General features: G+C 41.4%; 1 protein-coding gene across 3 annotated transcripts in view; it reads left to right on the forward strand.

The window, feature by feature from the left end:
• Positions 1-410: 410 nt before the first annotated feature.
• GRHL2 (grainyhead like transcription factor 2) overlaps positions 411-23,674 on the forward strand; it is a 185,750-nt gene continuing 162,486 nt past the window's right edge. The window contains exon 1 of one of the 3 annotated variants that reach the window (XM_012455851.3): positions 411-761. In XM_012455851.3, the coding sequence (XP_012311274.1) occupies positions 742-761 (20 nt within the window). In that variant the 5' untranslated portion in view covers positions 411-741. Of the gene's footprint in view, positions 762-2,248; positions 2,272-6,740; positions 6,964-23,674 lie in introns of those variants that run through there. The other 2 variants (XM_064384460.1, XM_012455854.3) reach the window with 2 other exon arrangements.

Raw genomic sequence — 23,674 nt, forward strand, 5'->3', positions numbered from 1 at the left:
GTACTGCGCATTTGATTCTGGTTCACTTGGGACACCTGAGCTCGGCTCTCATTAGTTTCTTCGGCTCGACCCACAATCCCTAGTGTTTGCAGGTGTTGCATTCCCCCAGCCCCTTTCTTCGCTTCGTCCAGTACCCCCACCTTCCCATCCTGGCCTTGGAGAAGGAGGAAAACGCAGCTTGAGGTCTACTCGAAGCACTGACCCTCAGCTTCCATAGGCTGCCGCTGAGCTGCCAGCATGCCGTCGCTCCACTCAGGTAAACTTCGGAGTGAGTTACCTGCCCTTGGAGAAGGGCCTTACCTGAGCGCGCCTCTGCCAATGGCAGCTCACCTGAGGGAGCTCCGCAGCCAATCACCGCGCAGCTCGTCCCTCGGGCTTGTACCCTTTAGTGAAAGAATTCAGCTCCTTGCGAGAAAGTTACCTGTGGCCGCCCAAGTCCGCCACTTTCTGCTCTGTGTCCGCCCATTGCCACGACCCAGGAGGACTCCGCGCCGCCCGGCCGCCTCCGAGCTCGGGCCCCATGTGAGGGGCCCCCCCTTATCCCACCTTTCCGGCTAGGTGAGGGCGCGAGCGGGCGAGCGAGCGAGAGTGGTGAGGGGGGACGGAAAAGCAGAATTACCTGTAGCTCTTGTTCTGCCATCTCGGGCGCTCTCACACACCTTCACCTGCACAGACTTGAAAGTCCAGTTTCACCAGAGGCTGAGGCTCCAGGAAAAGGGGAGCAAGTTCATTGGATCAAACATGTCACAAGAGTCGGACAAGTAAGTGGATCACACGCGCCTGCTGCTGTTACTACCACTTTGGGCTGATGGCAACTGGTTTGTTATGTTTTTGTTTTTGTTTTTAAGTTGCTATTGTTGGTATTTTTTCTTTCTTTTTTCTTTTTGGTGGATCCAGACTTTTCCGCATTATGTTTCTACCCTGGTTAAGGGGAGAAACCCTACAACAATGTGAATGTTTAATACCCCCTTTGGGCCTTGATAGTAAAAGTGGATTTTCCTTTTCCTTTCTCCCTTAGGAATGGTCTCAGCTCCCGCTCCCAGATAAATACTTGGATATTGCCAGAGGTTTTGGTAGATGGGCGCGGGAGGCCTGCTCTTCCCCCTCTGCTTTAGCTACTCCCACCGATCTGGCGTTTAGGGCCATTTGGAAGTTCAGCTGAGTTCCTTCGATTTGTCCAAAGGGCCTGCTGGAAAAGTGGGGCTTGGCCGCTTTTGTGTGACCGCAACAAAGAGCTTTTATACCGAGGCAGAAACGGCCATCTTCTCGCACCGGGCAGGAGGGTGGGTGTGAGTGCGCGCCCGCCTGTGGCCCCCGAAGAGAGGCGAGGTCGGGGGGCGCGGGGGCGGCCGGCGCTGTCCCCTTCTGCCCCCACATCCCGCCTCCCTCCTCCCCGCCCCCGCCTGCCTCCCCCGGGTCCGCCCCTGCATTGTTTGGCCACCTTCCCCAGGTGCCTGGGGGAAAGCACCGTTCGCCAACGGGGGAACTCGTGTGAGGCCTCGAGTTAGGGCCTTGGCGGGGCGCAGAGGGGCGCCTGCCACGGAGCGGTTCCCCCGCGCCCCGACGGCGTCTGCACGCCCCTGGAGCTCGCGGCCCTCCACGCAGTTGGCGGCCACTTCAGACGAGGCGGGCGGGACTGAGTGGGACGCGCCGAGCCTTCTCGGGGGCTCTCGCTGTCGAGGCCGGGGGCTCGGGGCGGCGGGGCCGCTGGACTCGCTTTTTTCGCGTCCCGGACCGGCACTCCAGACGCGCCGGGGAGCGGCAGCCTGCGCGGCCAGAGCCACCCGCGGGTCGCTGGGCCAGGTCCCGCCGCGTCACGACGGCCTCCCCGCGAGCCGGCCCCCGCCCCCGCCTTTGCCCTCGCTCTCTGAAGGCTTTGTGAGCCGGGGGAGGTGGGGCCTGGGCGGGCGCGGGAGGGAGTCGGAGGTGAGTCCCGCGGCCTTTCTCGGGATTCAGCGGGACACTCCCTTCCCCCTCCTCTCGGGCGCGTCCGGGCCTGGGAACTGGCTGCGTCCTATTGGAAGTGCGCGGGGCCGCCCTTTTGCTTTCCCCGGTAACTTTGCCGTGGCGTCGCGGCCACCCCGAGGGGACTCTCCTGAAGGTGCTTCGCCGGGGAGGGCCGGTGCCCCCAGGCCGCGGGCCGCCGAAGCCTGTCATGGAGAAGTGACGGGGACCCGTCCCAAGTGGAGGGACCACGAGGGAGGAGTGGGAAGGCCCTGCGGACCTGTTCAGGGGTGGAGGGGAAGGACCAGCCTCAAGATAAGGCCGCTGGTAGGTTAGGCGAACCTAAGAACATGCGCTGTCACACTTAAAAAGCAAAAAACTGCCAGATAGTGGTACCCAGTTAGCCACCGATGAGGAATTAACCGAGTACAGCATGCCGGAGTGGGAAGAACTAGCATTACCAACACGGGAGAGGGTTCGAGGCAGGTTAGGAAGGGGAGAGTGTGTGGTTGCCTGAGAATACCCCCAGCTCCTCCCTAGATCTCACTAGTCTTTAAGGAAACGCGACTCACGTTTGAAATTTTCAGTATCCAAATGCCGAGGTGACGCACGTTTTTGGGGTTTGTTTTGATCCTCGCGTCAAAAATGGTTGCAAATCTAGTTTAATTAATCGCGCAATTAACATTTGGTTTGACTGCCTAGTTTTGTAATATAACAGGACTCGAATTCTGAATGAAAACGGGTCGGTCTTTAACCAGTTCTACTTAGCAGCAATCAGAACAATGTGTTTACCATCAGAAGTAAGTACTGAGCGCCCGCCACCTGGTTTCACCACACGCATCACCTAGTTTTTGTGGGTGATAAGTATCTGGGATTATGTATGCTTACATTTAATGAACGTTGCTTTTCTAGTCGTGGTTTCCAAGACGAAATGTGTATCTTGGGAAAAATAATCATAACAATAGTGCAAAACGACAATTTGACCTGGTTTGTCTCTCTCTTATTGGGCTGTTGGAAAATGCTTTAAGTCACTATATGGCTTCTGGATCATTTTTGCGAATTCTAGCCTAGTTTTCTTAATGTTAATATTCCAAGGGAGCCCTGGCAGGAGTGGGTCTGAAGTTTATGCAACTATGTGTGTGAGATGGGGTGGTCACACCGTGGGGCTTCCTTCCTGAGCAAGTGAGAGGCCCTGAAGCTCGAGCTTCTTCAGCCTCATGGAAAATCTGCCTTACGAGGCCTGCCTGTAGTTTCTGGAAATAACAGGGACTAACGCACACTGGATCTTCTTTCATAATCCCATTGAGATTTAGGCAATCTCTGGGGTTGCACAGGAAGATATTTCCAGTTAACATGGCTTGACTGAAGTAGCATTGTCTTTTTTATGGTGTGGACTTTTCAGATAGAAACGTTCTACTTTTGATGTTCTGCATTGTTGATGCTATCGCCAATTAAAGTGCTCTTAGGACATTTTGTCTTCGTACATATTTTAAAATTCTTTACTCCCTCATCTTAAATTTCATGAAGATTTAAGATCTTTGTCAGCAAGCATGTGTACAGATGAAGCAATGATAGATTAAGAAATTCTTATTTTACTGTCAAAATGTATGAAATATATTCAGAGAATGTATAGGTACTATGTGATTTGATACTCAAAGGTGTTTTTCATTAGGTAAGTGTGTTTTCTGGTTACCTGCTATTTGTAGCACATTCAGATAGGCATAATAGAGGCATGTGAAGATGGATAAGATGAGCTGTGTTCTCAGGGAGCTTACGCTGTAGTAGAAAGCAACTCATGAACAGACATACTTTTAATGAACACAATGCCTGGTAAGTGTCTTAACAGTTTCAAAAAATACGATAGTTACAAAAAAGTTTCTAAAGATAGGTCATGATAAATATTGCTTCTCCTACTCATCCCATTTTTGCCTTTGATGATTAATTTTAGTCATTTTATGTGTTTTATGTCAAGGAGTCTTGCTATTCAGAAAATGGCTGAAGTTATAGGTATTTCATGTGGATGACTATATTTTAATTAAGCTCTCTAGTCTTTAGTTTTATAAATGCATGTGTTTGTTTACATTTGGCTATGCAAACTATCTTTTAAGGTCAGAAACGTCAAGAATTTATCATATCTTCTTCAAACCAATACAAATACCCATTCACTTTTTCAATGAATATGCCTTGAATGCCACTGTATAGTGGGCATTGAGATTCACTGGTGAACAGAACCTAGTCCCTGCCTGCATGGTGCTTAGCATGTGTGGGGGGTGGTGGTGAGGGAGAGCAGACAGTAAATCCTTGTTGATAGTAAATCAACAAAGAAGTAAACATATTTAATTAGATGATAATAAGTGCTATGAAGGAAAGCCAAACCAGCTGAAGGGAGTGAGAATAATGGGGATGTCTTTTATATAGGGTGATCATGGACAGCTTCTCCAATGAGGTGAGCGTTGAGTGGAGGCCTGAGTAAAGTGAAGGAGCAAACTCTAAGATACCTGGTGTAGGAGTGTTACAGGCAGGTGGGAGAGCAAGTGCAAGGGTCCTCGGGTAAGAGTGTACTTAGCATGTTCTAGAACCACAAAGGCATTCAGTGCGGGTGAAATCAGAGGCAGAGATAATGGCACCTTCAAGTAAATTAACATGATCAGTTCTCTACTTTTTAATCCGGACAGTTGCATACTCAAAGTAGTCAAAAGTATTCTTGTAATCGGTCTTGGTAGTCAAGTGATATTAATACCCAATGAGTAAATGATGAACCAGCTAATACCATCAGTCTTGTCTCTTTTCCTGAGTATCACCAGTTTAATGCTGAGGGGTCCAGAGTTCTGTTCCCTACAATGGATTAAATCTTGTACACTCCTTAATTCAGAGATGAATAAATGCACACACACTCTAGAGGATCCCTGGGGATTCAAACTAAAAGAGGGACAAAGTACAGATAGTGTTTGCTCAGACACGCCCACCTCCCTAAAACTTGTAGTGTAATCTACTACCTTCAGCTACCTTCTCCATTCCTTAACATTAGCCTCATGCAAGATAAAAATTGCCCTTGCTGGCTTCCTCTTGCTCCTGTTCAGTTTCTATAAACTGTGTCCATCAGAAAACATGGACTTGTCCACTGTGTCTGAAGAAACACGGCATAGTGTGTGCTTTAGTGACTTTCCCATCATCAGTGACATAAACTGACATACAGGCAAAGTTAACCTAACTGAAACAGAAGAAAATGCTGGACAACAGCACAGAAATCTGAGCTAATAAAAACAAGCTGAAGTTGTGCACATACTTGAAAATAGGAATCTCCACAGGAACTTTTAAAATCACTGCATTTCAAACTCATCTGAGTTTAAAACATATAAAATACAATCTGAGGCACTCAGGGTCCCAACCCCAGCAGTGTTGAATCAGATTCTCCAGGAGAGAGCACAGGGAATCTGCATTTAAACAACGTTCCAGGCATTATAATTGCCTTAAGTAGGGCAAGACTGTTTCAAATGAAACTTAATGTTACTTTACATAATAGATGCAATTTACACGTAACTCTTCAGGTGCATATCCAGTGTGTAAGTGAAAGAAACCTGTGAACTTTTACTTTATGCTACATTGGATTAGCTGCTTCAGATATGATTTTAATGTGAATATAAAACTTAGGCCTGCTGTTGATGTTGTTTGCTTTCATTGTTTTGCTGAACTGCTGCTTCTGGAAGAAAGGGGTCTTTTTGACAGGGCATATGTTTCCAGAGCTGCTAATGACCTGACTTGAAGTGATGTCACCCGCATGGGCCTCCGCCAGCCTTGCCAAGGGTTTTGCTAGGATTTCTGGCTGAATGCCACTCATGTGTGAGCTGGTGTTCAATTTTTTTTCTTTTTCCAGACAGTCTTGCTCTGTTGCCCAGGCTGGACTGCAGTGGCACAATATTGGCTCATTGCAACCTCCGCCTCCCGGGTTAGAGATTCTCCTGCCTAAGCCTCCCCAGTAGCTGGGATTACAGATGTGCACCACCATGACAGGCTAATTTTTTTATTTTTTGTAGAGATGGGGTTTTATCATGTTGGCCAGGCTGGTCTCAAACTCCTGACCTCAAGTGATCTGCACCCCCCAGCCTCCAAAGTGCTGGGATTACAGGTGTGAGCCACCATGTCTGGTGTTCACTTTTTTGAGGACTGTTGTTTCATTGAATTCAGATTCTATTTTGTAGCACAAAGTCAAAGGTAAAGAGTTCTAGTTTGATATTCATCCCTGGTGAAATGATTTGATAGGCTGATGATTGCAGTTTCATTTCTAAGGCTCATGGTAGCTTGAAGTATTACTCTGATAAGTCAGTACTAGAGCTTCTGTTGGCCTTTAGTGAGAGTCTGTTTTAAACTGACTGCAGAGTCCAGGCCGTTCAAATGGGCCCAGCGCCACCTGACTTAAGGAAGATTAGGAGTAAGTACTAGAGCAATCAATGAAAAGCTATGCCCAGCAATTTCTACTAGGCTCAGGAAAGTAAAAAGGAGAATTTAGAAAAGTAGTTGGATAAATGAAACATACATAGAAGCATTTAAACATTACCACTACCCAATCACCTCAAGAAGTGTTTGTTTCAAATGTATAGAAAATTCAAATAAGATTTTTTGGATGTTAGGTTGTTAAATTTACTTTTTAAAAAGTCTTAGTTAATTCAGGCAACTGCTTCAGTTCCTCTTTATGACTTTGGTGTAACTATTCATTTCCGGTTAAAAAATTAACAGTGGTTACATAGCATTTTTCCCCTTTCTTACTTCCTCTCTCATTTAAACCCACATTTTCTTCTCGTTCCCTCCTTCCCTTCGTTCCTTTCTTGGTTTGTCTCCCTAATGTCACTTTCCTAGGTTTTTTTCTCCCATATTGCTTGATGAGAAATGACAGCTGCACAGCTTCTGCTCATAGAGAGAAATGTGAGTCTGATTTTAGGTGCTGCTATAGTTAGTGAACTTTGCTGCATTCTTTTAATATTTATAGTATCAGCACTCCACCCTTGTTACTTGGACCAAGAGGTAAGATCATGGCAGCAGATGATGTCAACTAGTTTAACCTTGGAAAAATTTAAAGTTCTTTTTAGTATAAGAAAAGCCTTACCCTAAGTTAATTGGAGTTCTCACTCATGATCTCTGGCATTCACATTAGGGCACTGATACTCTCTTCCTTTTCAAGAGGTTTTCAATGACTCTTGTTCAATTATAAAAACGAGGCCTAACCTGAAACAGGGTACTGATTGGTTTGGCAGACTTGTCCAGGGAAAATTCCTTAACGAGCAGCAACAGGCTGGATAGGAATTTTTGCTTTGGCCCAGGAGGACTGGTGGGTTGCCTAGTAACAACAACATATACCTGGGAGTCCCTCAGACAGCTTCACTGGTCTTCAAATTTAGGTCTCCAAATTTCAGATTCACCCTACCATCTACCTGCCTGCATATTTTCTTCCTTTGGATGAATCCAGGCTCCTCAGATCAGTTTGATTATTTTTCCATTACCAGGAGAGTACATTTTATATTGTAAGTTTCTTATAATGGTAAATGGTAAAAAGTACTGGATTATAATAGGTTCTAATGAAAGTATTTATTTTTTTTTATTTTTGAGATGGAGTTTCACTCTTGTCACCCAGCCTGGAGTGCAATGGCACAGTCTTGGCTTACTGCAACCTCCACCTCCTGGGTTCAAGCAATTCTCCTTCCTCAGCCTCCTGAGCAGCTAGTACTACAGGCATGTGCCACTAGGCCAGGCTAATTTTTTTTTTTTTTTTTTTTTTGTATTTTTAGTAGAGATGGGGTTTCATCGTGTCAGCCAGGGTGGTCTTGAACTCCTGACCTCAGGTGATCCGCCTGCCTCCCAAAGTGCTGGGATTGCAGCCTTGATCCACCGTGACCAACTGAAAGTGTATTTTATGCTGTAAGTTTCTTAATGGTGAATGAAAAAAAGGTACTGGATTATAATGGGTTCAGTGGGATAGAAATAAGAAAGCATTCCTTTGGGGATCTCTACCTCCCATCCCCAATTATACTGGGAAAAGGGAAGTGTTTCTGCTTCATGAGTTTTGGTGAGCAGTAGTAATATTATTTGTAAAAACAGCACTTTTGATTTGCCGCATACAATACTCATCAAATAACACATTTTAAGAATTCTTATAGGAAGTACTAGAAAAGCTGGTACATTTCAGGGGATTTCAATGTATATTTTGAAAATAAGTCAGAGTTCTGGAGATTGTTCATGCATTTGAATGGGCATTCAGTGGAAAGCAATCGATGCCTGTGGCGGATGAAACGCTTTGTTTTACTTTGTAATGAACATGGCAATGAACTTTGTAGGGAATGCTTCACTTTCACTCTCAAGGAAATGCTTCCTTTACAAGTGTGAATGCAGATACCCTCCGGAACAGAAACGGAAAGTAAGAATTGCTTGTGGCTTCTCTTTATTTTGGCGCCTGCCTTTCATCTGAACCTTGAATTTACAAATATAACAAAACTCTGAGAGCCAAAATCTCTTCCTTTTTAAGGCCCATGAATTTGGATCAGGGTTTCAGGAGACAGGGAAGGGTTGAAGTGAAGGAAGGAGTAATGGAAAAAGAAAAGGACAAGAGAGAGTGGGGAGAAACTGTTTAACTGTTGTTAGGTTGCAGTGTTTTCTCAGTGGGGCGTGAGTGGCCGGCACGGGCTGCCTTTGGGGCCTACGGTGCGACGGCATGTGACTGTTTGGCCTCCTAGATAATTGGTTTTGGTTTTAATTTGCAGCCTAGAATCCTAGAGCTAGGAAGAGCCTTAGGCATCATCCAAATGCAGCTTAGGGCTTGTGAGTGGACAAGTGTAGGATTTTGATCTAAAAGCCTGGTTTGATGAGAAAATTATCTTACATTTCTTCTTCTGCGTTTCATTTTGGGATTCTAAGTATAAGTTGAAAATTTAAAGTTTTGATTAGTTTGAAAAAAGCATACTTTTTTTTTAAGGGAGATTGAGAACAGGATAAGCACTGCATGTTTACTTCTTAAGCCATGAACGTCTGTGAAATGCCTGGGTAAGATTCTGATATCATTACTGGGAGCTAAAATGGACTTTTCTTCCCTCACTCACCCCAAATCATTGTTTTTGGTTCTAAGTTCAGTGAGCCCCATAAAATAACTGCCTTCTGTACTTCTGGGATCTAACTTTTCAAAGAAACAAGGAACAAAGGTAGCTTTTGCCTCTTTCTCAGATTGCCAGTAAGATAATTAACATAAGATTAGAGCATTCTTCTTTCATTGTTTTTCATCTGTAAAATGGAGTTGAACTAAATGATCTCTGAGAATAATCACCTGCTCCAATATTCTGAGTCTCATTTTCTCCCTCCAGAGGGGTCTGGGCTGGTGGCGGCTCGCAGCGGGGGCCATGAACATTAGCAAGACAGGAGGTTACAGGCACAGTGGGACCTGCTTCTGCTCCCAAGCCCCCTCAACTCCTTTATCAAAATCTATGGTGGTCTGATTCAGATGACAGATTTCTGGCAGGCAGGAGAAATTCAGAGGGTCACATGGAATTCAGAAGGGCAGCAAGGCGGTGAAATCAATGGTTTAACTAGAGGACTCCTGCACAGCCTTACTGGGCTAGTAGAAAAGTGGTACAAGAAAATCAGATAAAATGGGCTGGCAGGGACGCTGAGAACTTCTTCCCAGAGACAGCCCAGGAAGTGGTTCATTCTTGAAGGCTCTTGGAGTGAGAGTGAGGCAATATCAGAATGAATAGAACATTGACTAAAATTTAATAAGCTGAAAACCTTAAATAGATGAAAGGAATGACCTCCTCCTCCTCCTCCTCCCCCTTTCCTTCTATTCTTTCCCTTCCTCCTCCTCTTTTTCCTCATTCTCTTTTATTCTTCTCCTTCTCCTCTTCTTCTCCCTCCCCTTCTTCTTTCTTTCTCCCCCTTCTCCTTTTCCCTATTACTCCTTTTAATAGAAAGTAATTCACAGACACCCACTGTCAAAAAATATTGCCAGGAGAGTAGTTTAGTAAATGTTCAGTAGACATTTCAAATAATATAAGGATAAGAGTAGCAACTGCAGTTTCACTTCAAGGATAAGGTGATATATTATTTCACTTCAGGGCACACAACGATCATTCATTTAGGTCAGGAATAAAATCTCTGGTGTCCCATTGTGTTATAGAATTTAAAAGTCTCTGAAATTGACTTTTCCTGAAGTCAGTGGCCCCTAGTAGGTTCTCATATTGGAGGGAATTTTGATTAGGTCACAGAACATTTATTTATGTTTCCCTTGCATATTGGGATTTTTAACTTGCTCTGGAGTCCTGGTGTATACTTTTAAGAATATGTATGTTGGCTGGGCGCGGTGGCTCACGCCTATAATCCCAGCACTTTGGGAGGCCGAGGCGGGTGGATCACGAGGTCAAGAGATCGAGACCATCCTGGTCAACATGGTGAAACCCCGTCTCTACTAAAAATACAAAAAAATTGGCTGGGCATGGTGGCATGTGCCTGTAATCCCAGCTACTCAGGAGGCTGAGGCAGGAGAATTGCCTGAACCCAGGAGGCGGAGGTTGCGGTGAGCCGAGATCGCACCATTGCACTCCATCCTGGGTAACAAGAGTGAAACTTCGTCTCAAAAAAAAAAAAGAATATGTATGTCTAACACATTTTGGAAAACGGTTTTAAAGAGGATAAATACCTCAATAGAAAAAGAGCATGAGTAGAGAAATTCATAAAAGCTGTATAAATGGCTAATAAACACAGAAAATAATATTAGCTGTAAGCGGTATTCATGGTAAGAAAAACACAGATCGGGCCGGGCGCGGTGGCTCACGCCTGTAATCCCAGCACTTTGGGAGGCCGAGGCGGGTGGATCACGAGGTCAAGAGATCGAGACCATCCTGGTCAGTATGGTGAAACCCCGTCTCTACTAAAAATACAAAAAATTAGCTAGGCATGGTGGCGCATGCCTGTAACCCCAGCTACTCAGGAGGCTGAGGCAGGAGAATTGCCTGAACCCAGGAGGCGGAGGCTGCGGTGAGCCGAGATTGCGCCATTGGACTCCAGCCTGGGTAACAAGAGCGAAACTCCGTCTCCAAAAAAAAAAGAAAAGAAAAACACAGATCATATAACAGAGATGTTCTAAGTTTCCCTGTCAAAATGGCTAAAATTAACAAAACTGGATTTGCGTAAAATATATTTTTGGAGAATTACAAATTACCACAAACTTTCTGGAAGGCAGTTTGGCAAAACTCGTTGAAATGGGTCTACCCATTGATGTCTAAATTCCAGTTTCAGGGATTTGTCTTAAAGATATAATCAAGGATATTGAGTGCCACATGATTTTTAAAAGTGAGAAATCAAAATAACCCTAAGAGCCTGGCCATAAAGGGTTGGTTTAGTAACTCATGGTTTAGTGAGATGATGGAACATTATGCAAGCATTATAAATCACATTATGAAAAAATCTTTAATGATAAAAGAAAATGTTCATGATATATCAGAATGTTCATAGACATAATAAAGGATTCAGAACAAAAAAAAAGTTAACAGTGGTTTGCTCTCTTAAGGATAAAATATAGGTACTTTTTTGTCTGTTAGTGTTTTTCTCTGTGTTTTCCTACTGTGCTGATGTAAGCTTGCACTGCTTTTGTAATTAAGCATAAATTTTATTTATTCATTTATGTATTTTTTTTTTAATTTTTAAAGGTTATTTATAAAAACAGTTATTCCATCATGGAGACATTTAAAAATAATACACACATCTCTAAATAAAACAGAAAAGTCAGCTTGCTGTTTGCTTGTTGCAGGTAGAACTGACCTGATCCCCTGCAGAAGTCCCTGCCCTCTCCTGAAGTCCTAGGAATGCCACGCTGCCCTTCATGCTGGCATGCTGTGTGTTCGTTTTGCACTATTCCTCAGTAACTGTAGATTGGTTATCTGTGTTTCAACAACCTTGTCCTTTTAGAGTTGCATATGTGTTAAGTCTAATTATTAAATCCAATTGTTTTTCAAAATAGCACAAGTTGGTATAGGAGTTTCCAACATGTGTAAAATCTGAAGCTGAGGAATGACTAAGAATGAGAGAAACTCAGTTGGTTCTACTCTGTGGGCTGCATGTGTCTGCGTAGTTTCATGCAGCAGATTCTCTGGAGGCAAACCTGCCAGCCACCCCGCCTCAGACCCCACCTGAATGTTCATGAGAGAGACTTGGTGTTGGGCCCAGTTTTGAGATCTTTGGGAGGGACAGGGAGAACCTGGAATATGACTTCCTTTAAAAACAAAAGAGTTGTAGGCAAGGTTGAGGGTTCGTTTTTTATTTTCTAGAATAAAAATTTATTTTTTTTCAGAGTATAGACTCGCTTCTCCCCAGAGAGCCACACAGTGACTCATCTGAGTGCTTCTGCAAGCTGGTGCATATATCATGCCAGACCAGCTTGGGTCTGTTAGTTAAGCTGTAGGGAGATTGCATCATAGGATTTACTGCAGGCATCTTTAATGGAAGCGTTGTCGCCAATGTGAACTTATTTGCTTATCAATCTATCCAAGAAGCCTCCACAGCAGGGAACACAAAGTACCCGATGTGAACTTGCTGGGGAAACTGGCCTTCCAGAGTCACTTGAAGTTCCCAAAATTGCATTAGGAAGAAAAAAAAAAAAACCAAGAGGGTTAAAAAAAAAATAAAAAAAGGTGGAAATGAACTTTTGTAAAGTGTGAGCAAAACCAAGGCAATCTTTGGCTGCAGAATTGACACGGAGGTGGGGAAACAGAACTAGTAGGTATACTTTTTGTCTGCATGCTCAAAAATGAATTTGCAATTGCCACCCCTCTCTCACTCCTAACTGGTCCTTCCCTCCCCCATCTTTTCCTTCATATTGTATAGAAAATCTTCAAACCTCAAATACTGTACCCGATAATTTCAAAAAATCATGATCTTCTTTGGATGTTAAAAGTCTAAATAAAGGCACCTATCCTTACGGGGCTTGTGGGAGGGTTGAGGGAAGGACTAAGTCCCCTTTTATCTTGTGTTTATCTTCAGTTTTAGCAAACATTCTATAAGGTGTATTTTGTATTATGTTCAGCCACATGAAAAACACACATTTGCATTTTGAGTTTGTTCACAAATCTCTGGACACAAATCGTTTATCACTTTTAGCATCCTGAAGTTGCACTGGGGCAGCAGAAGTATTGTTATGCTTTTTATCCTTTCTAATACTTCATAAGCAATAAAATACCTGTGTGGTGGAATCCCAGGACACATTGAATTACAAGCTCCAAGTTTTTCCACTGCAGCATACCCATGTGTGCTTGGAAAGGTGAACAAAATTAAACATGCTATTTAGAGCTTTCAGGGCTAACTAGACTTTGCTGTTGTCCTTGTAGCAAATATTTCTAGAGTATGGAAGAAGTTGAAAATGCTTTTATGATACTGAGTTTTTTTTATTGTACTAAATAGTTAATGGATTATTTTATAAATTGCTGTTGTGAAGCATTTCTGAATGACCTGCTTCATAGCTTTCTATGCCATTGCCCAGGCTGACTTTTATTGCAACTGCTTTATGATACAGTTTTGCATTGTATGTGTTTACTTTTTACAGAAGCATTTCCTGGGAGGAGGTTTCTTTTTCTGATTATGAACATAATATACGCTAATGAGGAAAAATTGGAAAATAGAAAAAAGGATGTAGGAGAAACATCACTCATAATTCCAGCACCATGTTAATACTTTGTCTTTTCTTAGTTTCCAATATGTGCATGCATGGTATATCAGTGTGGTTTTACAAAGAGTGTGCACATTATGATTCTCTGTTTTTCACATTATTCATGCCATTCTGCATTTTCCACCTAATACTATACTATTGGTTCATTACCAATCCCTTAAGTATTCTCCAACATAGGATTTAGGATTTTTTTTTTTTTTTTTTTTTTTTTTTGAGACAGAATTTCACTCTTGTTTCCCAGACTGGAGTGCAATGGCGTGATCTCAGCTCACTGCAATGTCTGCCTCCCGGGTTCAAATGATTCTCCTGCCTCATCCTCCCAAGTAGCTGGGATTACAGGCAACTGCCACCATACCTGGCTAATTTTTGTATTTTTATTAGAGATGGGGTTTTACCATGTTGGCCAGGCTGGTCTCAAACTCCCAACCTCAGGTGATCCACTTGCCTTGGCCTCCCAAAATACTGGGATTACAGGTGTGAGCCACTATGCCCACCCTGCAGTTTGGTAGTTAAAGAGATTAAACATCATCTCAGATTTTTATTTTGTAATTTGTATCTCTTCTTTAGTGAAGCTCTTGCTTTTACCCTGGCTACTACCTATGACTGTGTTATGTTCTGGAGGAGAGGGAACTTGGCTGAGGGGGACTTTGGAGTGGAGATCCAGCTGTGCTTCTCTCTGGCATCTACCCAAAGTTGTACCTTCCGACATCTGTAAGCTTGTACCATATGGGTTAACAGAGGCCTGTTTTTATTTTGCATTTATTACAAAAAAAAATTGGGATATTTATATTTTTATCATTGACTTGTGAGAGCTCTTTATGCACCTAAAACTATTAACCCTTTTGTTAAAATCCTGGCTATCCTTTCAACATGTTACGTTAATTTCATGATTTAAAAAATGTCCAGAGGTTTAAATGTAAAATATATTGGTCTTACGTATGTGTGAGTACTTCCATTCCTTTCACATGTGGAAAGTTTGAGATGAATCTTTGTCAATTTTACTCATTAAAATTTTTTCTTTTGTTTTAGCCTTTTTTAGTGTCATTTCAAAGGTTCTATAAGAGGTAGTTAATTTTACACTTAAATGTAAAAATATCAGAAAATAATTTTCTACCACTCAAGAGATGTTAATACTGTTAACATTTTGAAATATATATTTTTACTCCTTTCTGCACATATACATATGATTACACTATGAAAAGATAAGATAGTGATTTATATACTGTTTAGTAACTTATTTTTTAAATTGATACTTATTACAGATAGTTTTCCATGACAATAAACATTTTTAATGGCCCAATAGTTTTACATTGGATAAAAATATCCAAATTAATTTAACCATTTCTCTTTTGTTGTACATTTATATTTTTCCCTCAGTTTTTTACTACTAAAGTCAATTCTTGAATGATTACCTTTTTTATCTTTTATTTTTTGAGACAGAGTCTCATTCTGTCACTCAGGCTGGAATGCAGTGGTGTAGTCTCAGCTCACTGTAACCTCCACCTCTAGGTTCAATCAATTCTTGTGCCTTAGCCTCCCGAATGGCTGGGATTACAGACATATGCCACCATGCCCAGCCAATTTTTGTATTTTCAGCAGAAATATTGGGATTTCGCCATGTTGGCCAGGCTGGTCTCGAACTCCTGATCTCAAGAGATTCACCCGCCTTAGCCTCCCAAAGTGCTTGGATTACAGGCCCGGCCTTGAAGGATTATCCTTATTGTTAAATTTTGCACACTTATTAGTTATTTCCTTGAAATACATTCCAATGAATAGAAATTCCTAATCAAAAGGTAAGCACTTTTTGAAGACATTTGGTTCATATTTCCAAATTGCCATCCAGATGTTTTCTCATAATTAACACTCCCACCAATGGTATATCTGAGACTAAGATTCCACATTCTAACAATGCATATTATAATCCTCTCTTTAGTCTTTGTCAATTTGGTAGATTAAAAATGGTAACTTATTTTGAATTGCATTTCTTTCCATTTACTCAAGTTGTTTTTTTGATCACAGGAGAGCTTTATCTTAGTTTTAAATATATAGAGAGTATTTTGAGATCTTGAAAGTGCTTAGGGTTTTATAGAGAGTTCAGCTGTAGAGCGTTTACAGTCAGTAAAAAGAGTGTTAGCAGAGTGTGGAGCCACGATCTCTTCTCTTAGTACGTCATTGGGTCTGAGACAATCCCTAATTCACAGCCCTCATTCCTTTGCCAATGAAAGCAGTGACTCAGATCAGCATTTAAAGTCCCCTGATCGATGACCACAAATTCAAGGAAGCTAGTCCAGGGATGGGGGCCCACATCTCTCAGCAGACTGATGGTGAGTTCAGGATGAATACATCCAAATGGCAACAAATGAGTGGCCACCACAAAAGCCTATTGACTATGTGATTTATTGAATACCTGTAGCCAGACACAAAGCTGGGCACTGAGCTAAATGTGTTAGCTTAAGGTTTAAGATTGTAATTAGAAAAACATAATGTAGGGGAAAAAAGCAATTGCACATTTACCTTCCATTCTTCAGAAAACTGGTTGTGGGAAAGGTGGTGGGAAGTCCAGAATGAGGCAAGATAGGTGCAAATCTTCAAATTTTCTGCTTTCTTTCGATTTCAAAAGTTCTGCCACTATTTTTCATTTCTCAGGTTTGGTTAGCCTTTCATCCCTTCCCTGTTTTGTGTGTGTGTGTGTGTGTGTGTGTGTGTGGCCTATTAGTGGTTAAGAAACACTTTGGTTGTTCATCTAAATCGTAAGGCTGTTTAAAATGAAGTCAGTTTTCAAAGATAAGGCTCCAGGGCTCTGCAATTAAGCTTTATATTAAAAATCTCTCCTAGAGCTGCAGGTTAAAACATCTGTCATATACATGTTGCTTAAAATGTTAAAGGTGACATCTGTGGAAAACAGCAATTGATGGGAGTAATTTGTTACTTCTCTAAACTGAGATACAACATTAAAACATGTAGGACAATTTAAAATTTGTCTTAAAAGTGTTGATGGCATTAGAGCCAGCTGCCTTAATCAGGAACTCATTATCTGCTCTGTGAATTATTGAGGCTATTTTCTTCAATTTTCCTCTTACAGTTAACCTTTTATATATATATATATATATATTTTCCTCTACAAATCTTGCAGAGAGGGTATGAACAGAAAAATTCAGCTTAATTAGTTTGGCTACTGATTAAGGGGAAAACATACTTAATTCTAGTAGAAGGTTAAACTCATTATTTTAAATACATTCTTAGATTATCTAGGATTTCATGTGTTCCAAGCTATACTTTGTCCTATTTTTTTTTCTTTTTCTTTTTTAATGTTCTTGAAGCTGTAAATTTAAGAATTGCTCGATTAGGAAGTCTACCATTTGCAAGCAACAAATAATGGTTTTCCTCCGTGAAACCTATAAAGTACTTATGTAAATGAAGGGCAATCTTTAAGTAACTGATTATATTGCATTTATTTATTTAGAGACAGGGTCTCACTCTTGCCCAGAGTGGAATGCAGTAGTGCGATTTTGGCTCACTGCAGCCTTGACCTTCCAGGCCCAGATGATCTTCCCATCTCAACCTCCCAAGTAGCTGTAGCTGGAACCACAGGCTCACACCACATACCCAGCTGAATTTTGTATTTTTTGTAGAGATGAGGTTTCGCCATGTAGCCAAGGCTGGTCTTGAACTCCTGGGCTAAGTAATCCACCTACCTTAGCTGCCCAAAGTGGTTGGATTACAGGTATGAGCACTTAGCCATATTTTTATCTTTTTGAAAACTAACCCTAAGTATTTGTCCATGAGTTTTATGATTCTTTTCAGTAAATATTTTAATGTCAGCAGAACATTATATACTGTGGATTTATTATCATCAACTTACATTTAGGTTACACGTAGGTTGTTGCCAGACTTTTCACTATTATAAAATCATAATTCTATTTAACTCCTGAGATATAAAATCTTTCAAGATTTTTATATTCCTGAATTAAGGACCAGAGAGCAAAGACAAAAGAGATTTTTAGATTATTTCCTAGAATAAATTTCTACAAGTAGAATTTCCTAGCTTAAAATTTACAAATCTTAAAAAAAATATTTCATTACACAATAACTATCAATTTAGGGAGAAAACAGATAAACTTGCCTTTTATACTTCTCTCCTACCACTTTCAAAAGAACTTTAACAATTTTTGTGGATATTCTTCCAGACGTTTTTCTAGGGATTGTACCACATATGAATGCACATGCATTTGAGAGTTTTAAAATTTTTCACTTGGCCAGGTGCAGTGGCTCACGCCTATAATCCCAGCGCTTTGGGAGACTGAGGCGGGTGGATTACTTGAGGCCAGGAGTTTGAGACCAGCCTGGCTAATGTGGTGAAACCCTGTCTCTACCGAAAGTACAAAAAAATTCGCTGGGTGTGGTGGTGAGCACCTGTAATCCCAGCCACTAAGGAGGCTGAGGCAAGAGAATCCCTTGAACCTGGGAGGCAGAGGTTGCAGTAAGCCAAGATCATGCCACTGCACTCCAGCTTGTGCGACAGAGCAAGATTCCATCTCAAAAAAACATTTTCTTTTTCACTTGTCTTATTTTTTACAAAAATAATTTTATACATATTGTTTTGTGATTTTGATAGTTCCATATCAATAATATAGTTGCTTCATTTTTCTTTTTTTTGGTTGCATGATATTTCATAGCATGAATATACAAGTGACTAAAGGATAAATTCATAGAAGTGGAGCCTTTGGGGCAAAGCCTATGTATATTGAAACCTTTGATAGATTGCTCTCCAAAAATGCTACTTTAATTTAGAATCCAATCAGTAATGGTCACATATGCTTACTGCTGCCTACCGTCCTAGCAGTGCATCTTATCAGTCTTTTTCAACCTTCATGTCCTGGGTTCAAGTGATTTTTCTGCCTCAGCCTCCTGAGTAGCTGGGATTACAGGTGTGTGCCACCACACCTGGCTGATTTTATATTTTTAGTAGAGATGGGGTTTTGCCATGTTGCCCAGGCTGGTCTCAAACTCCTGACCTTGTGATCCTCCTGGCTCAGCCTTCCAAAGTGCTAGGATTACAGGAGTGAGCCACCGTGCCCGGCCTCATGCTGTTTTTTTTTTTTTTGTTTTGTTTTTTTGTTTTTTTTTTTGGCTTCTAGGCTTTATGCCTCTCTTAGGAAGGCTTTCTCTGCTCTAAAATTAAAAACAGACAACCTTCCCCCCCCGACAAATTTATCTTAAATTTTATTCTATCATTCTATTTATTTTTCTTTTATGGTTTCACATTTCCACTGAAAGCTCTGATCCACCTGGAATTTATTCAATGAAGAAATGAGGTAAGGTTTTTACATAATTGTTTTTCTAGATGGCCAAACTATTGTGCCAATGCCGTTTATTAAACAGTACATATTTCCCTCACTTGTCTGAAATCCAGCCTCTATTATATATTAAATTCCTTTGTGTATTTAAGACTGATGTTTAACTCTTCAGTGTATTCCATTGATCTATTTATGCCTGTGAAGCAACTATTTATTTAAATTTATACAATGTTTTAGTATCTGGAAATGTTGTTCCATCTAATTAGTCTACTTAACAAAAAACTCTGATTATTTTGGCTTTTTGTTTTTTCAATTCAAAATGACATCAGCTTCTATATTTCTTTTTTTTTTAAAGAGAAACAGAGAGAATAGGAAGGAGGAAAAAGGAAGAGAAAGAGAGAGAGAGAATGGGGAGGAGGGAGAAGGAAAAGAAAGAGGGAGAGAGAATGGGAACATTGCTTTCTTGCCCAGGCTAGAATGCAATCTAGTAATGGGCATCGAAAACCTCTTCCATACCGACAATTATACCCAACGACGTAGTCAGGAAGGAATAAGGGAAGAAGATAACAAACAGCCAACCAATATTTAATTTAAACCTATGAAATGCTATGCGATTACTGAGGAGTGATTTACTTCCAATTATATAGTCACCTTTGGAATAGGTGTGAGGTGGTAATGTATGTTTTGTGTATTTGAAGTGGAGAGTACTATAAATATTTATTAAGTTTACTTGTTCCGGGTCTGAGTTCAAGTTCTGAATATCCTTGTTAATTTTCTATCTCGTTGATCTATAGAATCGTTAGCTCTTCTTGTTGCATTGATCCTTTTGCCATTATGTAATGTCATTCCTCGCCTCTTTTGATCTTTGTTGCTTTAAAGTCTACTTTATCAGAGGTGAGAATTGCATCTGCTGCTTTTTGTTTATTAGTTTATTTTTACTCTCTGTTTGATTGGTAAATCTTCCTCCTTCTCTCTGAGTCTTTGTGTATTGTTTCATGTAAGATGGGCCCGGATGCAGCATACCGATGGGTTTTGGCTTTTTATCCAATTAAAATATATGTAAGTTTAATACCAGCATTTGATGCCAGCTGGCTGTTTTGCCCATTAGTTGATGTGAATTTTTTATTGTGTTAAAGTTCTTTGCTTTTTGATATATTTTTGGAAAGGCTGATATTGGTTGTTCCTTTATATGTATAGTGCTTCTTTCAGAAGCTCTTGTAAAGCAGGCCTGGTGGTGGTGAACTCTCTAAGTACTTGTTTGTTCGCAAAAGATTTAATTTTTCCTTCGCACATAAAGCTTAGTTTGGCTGGATAGGAAATTCCGGGTTGAAAGTTCTTTTCTTTAAGGATGTTAAATATTGGTCCCCACTCTTTTCTGGCTTGTAGGGTTTCTGCTGAGAGATCTGCTGTAAGTCTGATAGGTTTCCCTTTATGGGTAACCTGAACTTTCTCTCTAGCTGCCCTTAGTATTTTCTCCTTCATTTCAACCCTAATAAATCTGGCAATTATGTGCCTTGGGGTTGGTCTTCTTGAAGAATATCTTTGTGGTGTTCTCTGTATTACCTGGAGTTGAATATTACCCTGCCTTGCCAGGTTGGGAAAATTTTCCTGAATGATATCCTGAAGAGTATTTTCCAACTTGGATTCATTCTCTTCATCACATTCAGGTACACCTATCAAACGTAAATTAGGTCTTTTCACATAGTCCCATATTTCCTGGAGACTTTGCTCATTCCTTTTCATCCTTTTTTCTGCATTCTTGTCTTCTCGTTTCATTTCACTGAGCTGGTCCTCGACTTCTGATATCCTTCCTTCCGCTTGATCAATTCGACTGTTTAAACTTGTGCATGCTTCGCGAAGTTCTCGTGTTGTGTTTTTCAGCTCCATCAATTCACTTATATTCTTCTCTAAATTGTCCATTCTCATTAACATTTCGTTAAACCTTTTTTCAAGGTTCTTAGTTTCTTTGCATTGGGTTAGAATAAGTTCTTTTAGTTCACAGAAGTTTCTTATCACCCACGTTTGGAAACCTGCTTCTGTTATTGGAATACCGGTGTAATCTATTAAGCCTTGTTCCGTTACTGATGAGGAATTGCAATCCCCTGTAGAGGGAGAGGCATTCTGATTTTGAGTATTCTCTACCTTTTTACGCTGGTTTCTTCCCTTCATTATATATTTGTCCGTCTGTCGTCTTTATAATTACCGACTTTCTAACTGGGTCTCTGACGTCCAACTTGTTGATTCCCTGCGCCGAAATCTGAGCAATCCACTGAGCCGGCCAAAAGAGCGGTGTTAAGATTGATGGTGCTTTTCTGCCCGGGAATATCCGGACTCTGCACCAAGAACTGGCGTGCTAAGGCACCAGCAAAACCGCCACGCCGGCCACAAGAGTCGCCCTGGCGACCCGTGGAGCTCCTCCACTGGGAATCTCGTGGTCCGTGGGCAACTAATATTCGTCTGAAAGTGTGGCGTCCTCTCGTTCTTTGCGCTTTCACTGGGAGGTACGTGCCCGAGCTGCTAATCATCAGCCATCTTGGATCTCTCTAGCTTCTATATTTCTTAAGAAATCCTGATTTGAGAGTGGGGAGAAGGGAAGGGATTCATTAAACTTTATGAATAACTTTAGTATAGAGTTGACATCTTATTAACATCATGTATTCCTATAAAAACACGTTTTGCTCCATTTATTTAAATCATCTTTGATGTTCCTCAGTATCATTAAAACATTTTCTTCATTAGAACTTGTACTTTTATTATATTTATTTTTACAAGTTTATCAAATGTGTTCTTTTTGGTATTTATTTATTTACTTACTTACCTACTTACTTATGAGATGGAGTTTCACTCTTGCTGCCCAGGCTGGAGTGCAATAGCACGATCTCAGCTCACCACAACCTCTGCCTCCTGGGTTCAAGCGATTTTCCTGCCTCAGCCTCCCAAGTAGCTAGGATTACAGGCATGCACCACCACGCCCAGCTAATTTTGTATTTTTAGTAGAGGAATCTATATAGATTTTATATCTATATTCAACATGGATTTCTCCATGTTGGTCAGGCTGGTTTCGAACTCCTGACCTCTGGTGATCCACCCACCTCAGCCTTCCAAAGTGCTGGGGTTGCAGGTGTGAGCCACTTGCACCCAGACCTTTTTGGTACTATTTTAAGAGATATCTTTGCTTTTTAAATATGTTTTATTTTATTTATTTTTTGAGACACAGTCTCACTCTGTCACCCAGGCTGGAGTACGGTGGCATGGTCTCGGCTCATTGCAACCTCTGCCTCCTGGGTTCAAGCAATTCTCCAGCTTCAGCCTCCCAGGTAGCTTGGATTACAGGTGCGCACCACCGTGCCTGGCTAACTTTTGTATTTTTAGTAGAGATGGGGTTTTGCCATGTTGGTCAGGCTGTGTTTTGATTTCTTAAATCTTTGTCTTTTATTACACTGGTTGAGATTTCCAGAATACTCTTGAGAAGGAGGAAGGCAGAGGATGCTTTCAGTGTTTCACTGCTGAGCATAATGGTGCCATTGGTTTCTTGGCTATTGTCTTAGTGCCATCAGACTGCTATAAGAAAGTACTGGGTGACTTATAAGCAATAGAAACTGATGTCTCACTGTTTCATAGGCTGTAGGTCTGAGATCCGGGTGCCAGCATGGAGGGGCTCTGGTGAAGGCCCTCTTTTTAGCTGGCTAGTTTTCTGGCCTCTCCACCTCTAAATACCATCACATTGGGGATAGTATTTCAACATATGAATTTTAGGGGTGTACAACATTCAGTTTATTGCAGCTGTTAATAATTTTCCTATTGTTTTTTGTTTTATTAGTACAGTGATATCAATAAATTAATTTCCTAATTTTTTTTTTTGAGTAGTCTTGCATTCCTGGGATAAGCCTTACAGGGTCATGTTGTAGTTGTTGTTTAAATAATAGATTCATTGCATCAATATTGTTCTGAGGATTTTATATCTATATTCATCACAATCTCACTACTTACTGGGGTGGTGGCCTTGGCTGAATTACTTCATCTCTCTTAGTTTCTCATGTATAAAAAGGGGATAATAGTGAGAGATCTTGCCTCCCAGAATTAGGGTGAAGTATATAACCCTTAGAACCATCTGTGAGACATGGTAAACAATAAATGTTCATTCTTGTTGTTGTAATTGACATTGGTCTCCTGTTTCCTGGGTGTGTGTATGTGTTTTTGTATATGGATGCATGCTATCGTTGTGGGTTTTTTTTTTTTTTTTTTTTTTTGAGATGGAGTTTTGCTCTTGTGGCCCAGGCTGGAATGCATTGGTGCGATCTCAGCTCACTGCAGCCTCCACCTCCTGGGTTCAAATGATTCTTCTGCCTATGTCTCCCTAGTAGCTGGGATTACAGGCCCCTGCCACCATGCCTGGATAATTTTTGTATTTTTAATAAAGGCGGGGGTTTCACCATGTTGGCCAGGCTGGTCTCGAACTCCTGACCTCAGGTGGTCTGCCCACCTTGGCCTCCCAAAATACTGTGATTTTATGTGTGAGCCACTGTGCCCGGCCATTGTACATTTTGATAACTGTGTTATACCAGCTGACTAGAATGAGCTGGGAAACTTTCCATGCTTTATTATGCTCTGCAACAATTCAAACAACATTGGATTATCTATTTCTTGAAGGTTGCTGGGCCCATGAAAGTCCTTGACTAATCTTTCAATATCTTCTATGCTCCCTTTGTGTATCTACCAAGGCTTTCACACTAAGGCCAAG

This window comes from Aotus nancymaae, unplaced genomic scaffold (genome assembly GCF_030222135.1).
Source record: "Aotus nancymaae isolate 86718 unplaced genomic scaffold, 86718_ANA_hifiasm-v0.15.2.pri h1tg000036l, whole genome shotgun sequence".
Classification (NCBI taxonomy): Eukaryota; Metazoa; Chordata; class Mammalia; order Primates; family Aotidae; genus Aotus; species Aotus nancymaae.